This window comes from Babylonia areolata, chromosome 3 (assembly GCF_041734735.1).
Source record: "Babylonia areolata isolate BAREFJ2019XMU chromosome 3, ASM4173473v1, whole genome shotgun sequence".
In the NCBI taxonomy this organism is placed as follows: Eukaryota; Metazoa; Mollusca; class Gastropoda; order Neogastropoda; family Buccinidae; genus Babylonia; species Babylonia areolata.
In genome coordinates this window covers 34,647,009-34,656,627 of record NC_134878.1, presented here as the reverse complement: position 1 = coordinate 34,656,627, position 9,619 = coordinate 34,647,009, and the positions used below count along the sequence as shown (strand labels likewise).

The window sequence follows — 9,619 nt, the reverse complement described above, 5'->3', positions numbered from 1 at the left end:
GCTGTATACAGGAATAAAGTCTGAGTGTCAATGCATGTGCACAGACTGATATCCACACCACCACATCTGCTGTATACAGGAATAAAGACTGACCTTCACACAAACCCACTGACCAGGCCTTAGATCAAGAGAAAAACAACTCTCCTTAACCTTTTACATAATCATCACTGAGTGGCAAGCACCTGGTTGATAATGGGTTTTTGTTTCGTTTTTCTTCAAACTCAATATCTCTATTCATATAATATTTCCTTCTCACTTACACATCTGTGAGTAAAATATCTGGATTTTTTTTTTAAAACAAGAATAATACCCCATAAAACTTTTATCTCCACCAACTGACCAACTTTCAAGTTAATATCCATGTGGATTAATAAAGTGTTTTTAATTGATTGATTGATTGATTGAAGTAAATGAAGTGGCTGACAGAGAAAACTGTTGTGACCACAGATAGAAATTCTCCTTTTAAACTTAGCCCTAAAGGCATGATCAGCATGTTGGGTCTATGTTAAGGTCAGGCATCAGCTCTTTTTTCTTTCTTTTTTTATTTTTTTTTTATTTTATACAGCAGATGTGGTGTAGCTTGAATGAATCTGCACACTCCAACAGAAACCGTTTGAACCTTCCTTCCACAATCAAAATCCTTTTCCTCCGTAACGACCTAACTTCCAAAAATCATCAAACTAAAAAACTTTTTTTTTTTTTACTAAAACAAGATAAAAAAAACTGTCAAAAATCACTTCCCTGGCATACATTTTCTAGATATAAAACTGCTACTGCTGTACCACTCCTTGATGTAACAATGAACCAGAGATGGTGTCAATACTGACTGCAGCAGAAAAATAAAACACATACAGCTGTGTTCATTGCTGCAAACATTTGACAACAATGTTGGTTATTGTCCAGCCTACTGCACTAGACTATTTCAGGGAGACCCAATTAGATGAAAAAAAAAACAATAATAATAATTCACCCATATTAAACACAAGACTGTCACATCTGAAAAAAAATATGGAAAAAAACACAGTTCATGACATATCAGCTTAATCGTCTAGTTCCCTTGTGCACATAAGACAAGGTTTTGCTGAGGACATCGGCCCTTCAGATTAATTCATGATCCCCTATTACAAAGCAACTGTAAAAAAAAAAAAGGATAAAGGATAATAAAAAAAAAACTTCAAAGCTACACAAATAATACATAAAAAAGACCATACAGGCAACTAACACTGAATGGACAGCCAGTGCCCATCTCAGTGTTTACAATACTAAATCACCACAGCAAAACAGCACAAATGGTACATCAGTGGAAAAGAGACAAAACAAGTGTAGCTAAAGCTTGTTGGAAAACCAGAAAATGACATGAACTGGGGAAGCAGAAAACAGCAAAGGAGGGGAAAAGGCAATAACAAAGTGAACAATAGAAAAGAGGAAATATCTAGCACAGAATTTCTAGAAGGCTGGGATGCAGTTTTATAAGGGAAGATCCCCAGTTTCCCACAAAGGGCTACTGCACTCCAGGAACACGGCACAATGCAGTGGGACCATGAGAAAAATATAATCCTTACCTTACTTCCATGACAGAAATTAAAAACTTTCCTCCCGACATGGAATGTGCCTGCTGCACTGCACTGACATTCAACACATGGCCACATGCAACATCACATCATCCTAAGATGCAGTTACATCTCTGGTTCACTTGTGAAGGATGCATAAACCAAGCCACTGCCAGATGATAATATTCAGCCGAGAACACAAGGAACACTAACAAGAAGAAAAGAAAATGTATTTACATTATGTTTTCATAATGGGAAAATGGCTGGCAGTTTTGAATATGTGTGTGTGTGTGTGTGTGTGTGTGTGTGTGTGTGTGTGTGTGTGTGTGTGTGTGTGTGTGAGTGAGTGAGTGAGTGAGTGAGTGAGTGAGTGAGTGAGTGAGTGTGAGTGTGTGTGTGTACTATGTATTTTCCCCCTTCAATCATGGAAACAAGCAAGGGATTAAAACAGGAATACAAAATTTCCAACAACAAAATGTGGTGTAACAAATGTTAGGGAATGTCAACACAACATAAACACAATATACAATACATAATGCATTTGAAAGGCATTAAGAAGCACCATAAATGAAGTGATCATTTTCCTGGTCTCATGGGTACAATGTAAAGACCAATAAAAAAAATTTTAAAAGTCTGATGTAAAACTTTTTAAAATAAAAAACATACAGGAATATATAATACATGTTTCATTACAATATAATGCAATACAACATTATTATATCATTCTTCCAGAGGAGAAACAATGTCATTTTATCAATCAGTCATTTGTAAAGTATATGTCTTACATATACAATCTATGTTTATCGGTCAATTATTTTCATGGTTAGTTAATCAGATTGTGTTACTCTGTTTATTTCCCAGAAATTTCCTTGCCATTATGATTTTATTTTTCCTGCCACAAATATAAATACATCAATTAACCCTTTCACCGCCAAGCTCGCATTTATGCACAGGCTTAATAGAGGACCCATGTCACTGAAAGGACCATTCATTGGTCTGTTATCCATAAACCTACTGCTCTTAATGTTCGGTGGTAGGATAGGCCATATTTTCTATATATCGCAGGGGGAATCCCCAGTTATTCTTAGCCACTGTCTTTTCTGTGTTTATACCACAAGGGAATTTTGTACTCTAAATTGACTGGCAGTGAAAGGGTTAATCAATCAATCAAATCAGTTTAATATCCTCATTAAAATAATTCAAGCAAAGCTGGCTTGTGGGGAACAAGATAGTAAGAGACAATACACATTTGAGTAATGTTTTACATTCATAAAACTGTAAAAGTATAGCACACTAAAAACAAAAGAAATATAATACCAATGAACCACAGATCACGTCTTTCTCTCTTACAAACTCTAATACTTCTCCTCCCCAACAACTGATGACTCTCTGCCCTGCCCTGCCCCCCACCACCCTCCTCTTTTAACCACCCCTGACATCAGCCCCATTCCTCATCATCTCTTGCAACTCCCACACGTACACCACACAGCATTTAAAAGTCCAAATACATCAATAATACCACCTTGACTCCTTAGAAATAATGAACATATATTCCTCATCATGACAGAAATTTCAACGAAATGAGCAAAACAATTTAACACAAATATACATATTCAAAAATGATTAACCATAATTGTAACACATGCATGCACACCCACACACTCACGCACATACACACACACACTCACACACACACACTGATGTCTTAATTCTGCCTGTTGTTCCCTCTCCCCCCTCTACTCCTCACAACCCCATTTTCCGGTCATTTGTTCTGTCTGCTGTCCCTTCTTTCTCATTCCATCTTGGTTTGATGAAGGTAGCCAACATGCCAGCCGAAAGCTAGGCTGAATGGTAGTATTTATTTCCTGAGTGTATACATTTCGAAATTCTTCGACAAGGATCATTTATTTCACCAAAGAACCATTTTGTACTGTTGCAGTCTTCATCTATTTCAGTCTCAGCTCTACAGATGCTGACTATTCTCAAGCCAAGCTGTTCCAAACACATGTCAAATACATTAGAAGTAAATTTAATTGTTTGATGTCCTAAATACAAACAGAAAGCAGACATTTTGAACAATGTTTTTGATGTAGTTGGTGATGAACTCCTCTCTCCCTTTGCTTCATTTACAGCCTGGCCAGCACGTTGGGTTTAAGCCATGTTCAGACATCTGCTCCTTTTCCGTTTCTTCTACAGCAGATATGGTGTAGTGTATATTTATGGACCAGTCCCCATGCTTTAACGCTTCCTTGAAACTGAAACTTAGAAGTAAATCAATTGTTCAAAGCAGGCAAACAGTGTCTTTGGGTCAAAGACATGAATTTCTAAAACAGATATTTGTGTGTTTTGAAAAAAAGCCAACTGATTTAGTCTCATTGCCAAACAAGATATGTATGTGGAGAAATAGATGAAAATCAGTGAAAAGAAAATACTGATATATAAATTGTGCTTTTTTTTTCATTTCTAAAAGCAGTGTTTAAAACATGTTTAAATTGCTGCCCAAAATAGATCTGCTGTACTAACAAATTCTGTTTGACTGACAATGAAATGGATATATACATGAATATGTTCCCCAAAATATAGAAATGAATAAATCAATAAATAACAACTTATGTACATATGTGCTTTACTACCTTTGCAGCAAAATGCCTGATCTCTTTCACTGCCAAAGGTGACTTGTCGACATCAACAGGTCATGTTAAACAGACTGTTTTTCACATTGTAACAAAGCCTGACAGCTGCAGCAACAGGAAATTGACAAACATCCCACGCTTGACCAAGTTTGAAGTGAACCAGTTGGTCCACTGTGTTGTTTTGACAAGAACTGAATAATGTGACTGTGAGCAGTGGGTCTAAAACGTTTGGCACTGGCGACAGCTTTTCACACAGAAACCTGGCAGCATAAGAGATGTTCACAATGTATGAGCATTGTTCTCATGCTCGTGCTTTCAAAGTTTGTTCATTGTGACAACTCTGTGAGATTTTTTTCCCATGCCTTCAAAATTTGTTTGAATGTTATCCACGCTTGTGTATTTCTCTCATACTTTCAAAAGTGTTTTCATAGAATTTTGACCATGTCTATTTTTTCATGGTTTTAGAATTTGTTCTGAGCATTACTTGTGACATTTGGCATTGTTACTAACATATATAAATACACACACACACACACACACACACAACACAATATTTATATATATACATTTTTTTTTATCAGTTGAGCTGTCCTGATTTGGCTCTGTGCAGTTGGCTGGCAATACATACATATATATAGAGAGAAAGAGAGACAGAGAGAGAGAGACAGAGAGAGACAGAGACACAGAGAGAGACAAAGAGACACACACGCACACACACACAGATAGGTAGATAGATAGATGTATATAGATAGATAGATAGATGTATGTATGTATGTATTGTCCAGTCAACTGCACAGAACCAAATCAGGACAGCTCAAGTGATAAAAAAAAATCAACCAAGTTAAGCACAAGTTTGTCTCATACCCCCCTCCCCTCCCCTCCCCCCATCATCCCCAGATTAAAATTATCATTAAAAAAAAGATTTTAAAAAATTACTTCAAAGCCAAAAAAACATTAAAATAGGCCATATATGTAAATGATACTGCAGAATGGACAGCCAGTGCCCATTGTGTCTGATTAATTTTCTCATGTTTTCACATCTGAAATGAAAACCAAGAGACAAGAACTGGAGAGAAAAAATGTCAAACACAGAAGAGAAAGTGAAAAAATGAATAACAGCACACTGTACTGGTCAACTTCTTATAAGACAAGGAGTGATCATTCAACCTCTTTGCCATTCCATGTCTTGTATTCTTTGAATCTATATCAACTTCTTCAATTTGTGTGTGTGTGTGTGTGTGTGTGTGTGTGTGTGTGTGTGTGTTATCTACATGGGTGGCCATGACTCATTTTTCAAATACTGAAAAGTTTGCAGCCAGGGTACATGGTCCACATAACCAAAGTGCGTGTCTTACTGCTGAAACAAAGAAAAAAACAAAAGAAAAAATTTGCACAAACTGCTCACACAGAAATCAGAAATGCTCCCATGACTTTGTTTGAATTGACTCACCCTGCGCACTCAGTGTATTCACACACACTATGACTCAAGGAATGTACTTTATCTCCTGAACACATGATTCACAGGATGACAGATTCTTTTGCATTCCCCAGTTCAGAACAGAGAATCACAGCAGGAGAGCTTCCAAATTTTTCAGCTGTACAGACCTGGAATTCATTGCCTCTTTCAGTCATTCAGTCACCCACATTCTTTAAAACAATCCTTTTAAAATTCTTCTACAAGCAGTCTCTGCAAAATCAAAGCAGTCTATTCCTTATCTGTACTCTGTGGATCCACACCTATTTCTTCCACATGTTTGTATGTGTGCCCATGTGTGTGTGTGTGTGTGTGTGTGCGTGTGCGTGTGTGTGTGTGTATGCATGTGTGTGTTCTTGTGTGGCTTGTGTTTCACTGTTCTTGTGCAGTTTGTCTCATTGAAAAGCACTTTGAAAGTTTTGAAAGCCATAAATATATATGTACTACATGCGCATGTCTTCTTGTGTGCTTTGTGTCTGACTGAGATGCTGCTCTGACAAAGAAAGCATTGAACAACAGCAAGCTGATTGAGCACACAAAGATCCAGATCTACAGAGCCTGCATCATGAGCACCCTCCTATATGGCAGCGAGTCCTGGACTTTGCGTGCCCGACAAGAGCGAAAGCTCAATGCTTTTCACATGCGTAGCCTCCAACGCATTCTGAACATCACCTGGCAGGACAAGGTCCCAAACAACACTGTCCTGGAAAGAGCTGGATGCACCAGAATGTACACGCTGCTGAAACAGAGACATATGCGCTGGCTCGGCCATGTCGTGCACATGGACGACAGACGGATCCCTAAAGACCTCCTCTACAGAGAACTTGTGCAGGGAAAACGTCCCACAGGCAGACCACAGCTGCAATTCAAAGACGTGTGCAAGAGGGACCTAAAAGCCTTGAACATCGACCAGAACAACTGGGAAGCAACAGGCCTCGAACGGTCAGCCTGGAGACAGACTGTGCAGAAAGGTCTTTCCAAGTTCGAAGAGACACTCGCTCAGCAGCACGAGGAAAAGAGAATGAGAAGAAAGACTGCAGCCCAGGCAGACAGACCAGCGTCAGACTTCATCTGTGCCCTCTGCCACAGGGACTGTCATTCCCGCGTCGGACTGACCAGCCACACCTGACGCTGTACCAGAATAAACACCCAGAGCGCAACTCCATAGTCTTCCGAGACTGAAGGATGGCTATACCTATGAGATGCTGCTGTAAAGCTTTTTAATAGGTATGAAAGCTTTACATAATGTAAAGCACTTAGAGAGGTTTAAAAAGCATTATGTAAATGCATTATATCATTAAAATCATTATTATTCAGAGCTTTATCACTCTTATTCAGAGCAAGGGCATTTTTGTTCAGAGCTTTACCCTCATCCGTCAGTGCATTATCATTATCATTCAGAGCACTGTCATTAATATTCAGACACACTGTCACTGTTATTCAAAGCATCATCATTAACATTCAGAACACATTATCATTATCATTCAGAACATTGTCAATAATATTCAGACCTATTATCATCATTATTCAGAGCAATGTCATCAATATTCAGACACATTGTTGTTATTCAAAGCATTATCATTGTTATTCAGAGCACTGTCAACGTTCAGACGCATTGTCATTATTATTCAGAGCACTGTCATTAATGTTCAGACACATTGTCATTATTATTCAGAGCACTGTCATCAATGTCCACAGCACTGCCATCAACATTCAGAGCACTGTCATCAATGTCCACAGCACTGCCATCAACATTCAGAGCACACCCGTCAGTCCTCAGGCCCCCGGTAGCATGGCTCGGTGCTGACAAAGTAGTCATCAAAGAAGCTGTGCAGGAAGGCAAAGGTGGGTCTCCGCTCGGCCCGACAGTTCCAGCACTGCGTCATGATGTCGTAGAAAGAGTCAGAGCACCCCACTCCACCTACTGGCTTCGGCATGCGGTATCCCTCCTGTACCCGAGCCAACACCTCCGAGCCACTCATCCCTGCCACAAAAATGGTACTGGGATGTATAGTACTTACAGTATTATGCCTTTTGTAGTTTGTGCACGATGGCAAGCACCTATGACACATTCATTCCTGCCACACAAAAGGTACTGGGATTTATAGTACTTTTAGTATTTTGCCTTTTGTAGTTATGCACTACAGCCAGCATCTATAAGACACTAATTCCTGCCACACAAAAGGTACTGGGATATACTGTAGTTTCAGTACTATGCCTTTTGTAGTTCATCCGCTATGGCTAGCACCTATGACACACTCCTGCCATACAAAAGGTACTGGGATATATTGTACTTACAGTATTATGCTTTTCATAGTTAATGCACTATTTATAGCATTTTACCTTTTGTAGTTTATGTGCTATGACTAACACCTATGTCACACCCACTCCTGCCAAACAAAAGGTACTGTGGTGTATAGTATAATAGTACAATAGGTACTGTGATGTATAATATTTAGTACAATAGGTACTGTGATGTATAGTATAATAGTACAATAGGTACTGTGATGTATAATATTATAGTACAATAGGTACTGTGATGTATAGTATAATAGTACAATAGGTACTGTGATGTATAGTATTATAGTACAATAGGTACTGTGATGCATAGTATTATAGTACAATAGGTACTGTGATGTATAATATTATAGTACAATAGGTACTGTGATGTATAGTATTATAGTACAATAGGTACTGTGATGCATAGTATTATAGTACAATAGGTACTGTGATGCATAGTATTATAGTACAATAGGTACTGTGATGTATAGTATTATAGTACAATAGGTACTGTGATGCATAGTATTATAGTACAATAGGTACTGTGATGTATAGCACTTATAGTACTATAGGTACTGTGATATATAGCACTTATAATACAATAGGTATTGTGATATATATATAGCACGTATAGTACTAAGTGTTTTGTAGTTGCTGTACTATGGCCAGCACTTCGAATCCACTCTGAGAAAGAAGAGAGAGAGAGAGAGAAAGGTATGGGAGAAACAGGAGAGAAAAAGACCATGAGAGACAGACACACAGAAAGGAAGAGATACACACACACACAAACACAAACACACACACACATACAACACATACCAAAACACAGATATTAACTGAAAAACATACACAAAAAGGTCAAAGGTCCCATAGCCTTTTACAGTCATCAGGGTAATGAATTCACATCTGCTGTGTCTAGGGCTCACAACAAGATGCACTGTGTCTAGGGCTCACAACAAGATCCACTGTGTCTAGGGCTCACAACAAGATGCACTGTGTCTATGACTCACAAGAAGATCCACTGTGTTTAGGGCTCACAAGAAGATCGAGTGTCTACGGCTCACAAGATCCAATGTGTCTATGGCTCACAAGAAGATCTATTGTGTCTATGGCTCACAAGATCCAGTGTCTACAGCTCACAAGAAGATCCACTGTGTCTGGGGCTCAAAAGATCCATTGTGTCTAGGGCTCACAAGAAGATCCACTGTGTCTAGGTCTCACAAGAAGATCCACTGTGTCTAAGGCTCACAAGAAGATCCATTGTGTCTAGGGCTCACAAGATCCATTGTGTCTATGGCTCACAAGAAGATCCATTGTGTCTAGGGCTCACAAGAAGATCCATTGTGTCTAGGGCTCACAAGAAGAACACAGGGCTCAATCCTCTCCTCCCATATTTTAACCTTCCCCAACTGAAAGACAGCTTCCCATTCACACATGAGTGGAGTGAGGAAAATTGGTGCAAAGAAACCTTTCCCAAGGGCACTATATCATGGCCAAAGAAACCTTCATGGTTCAACGGAGAGGAAGGCGGTTGCAGCAGAGCACTGTGGAGTGCTGAGGGCAGGATGAGGCACATAGGACATCCTGGTCATCCACTGCATCCGTTTCCAACTCCAGTCGTCTTGACCTCGTCTTGCCACTGGATACAGTCAGTCTCGGACAAGAGAGTGAGGTCGACGGTG

The 9,619-nt window shown here is 39.1% G+C and overlaps 1 protein-coding gene across 1 annotated transcript in view; it reads right to left on the bottom strand.

Annotated features, from left to right (window-relative positions):
* Positions 1-1,820: 1,820 nt before the first annotated feature.
* The window catches only part of LOC143280299 (proto-oncogene tyrosine-protein kinase Src-like), a 43,383-nt gene continuing 35,584 nt past the window's right edge, over positions 1,821-9,619 (bottom strand). Inside the window, exon 11 of the mRNA XM_076584930.1 lies at positions 1,821-7,641. Within this exon, the coding sequence (XP_076441045.1) occupies positions 7,427-7,641 (215 nt within the window). The 3' untranslated portion in view covers positions 1,821-7,426. The remainder of the gene's footprint in view (positions 7,642-9,619) is intronic.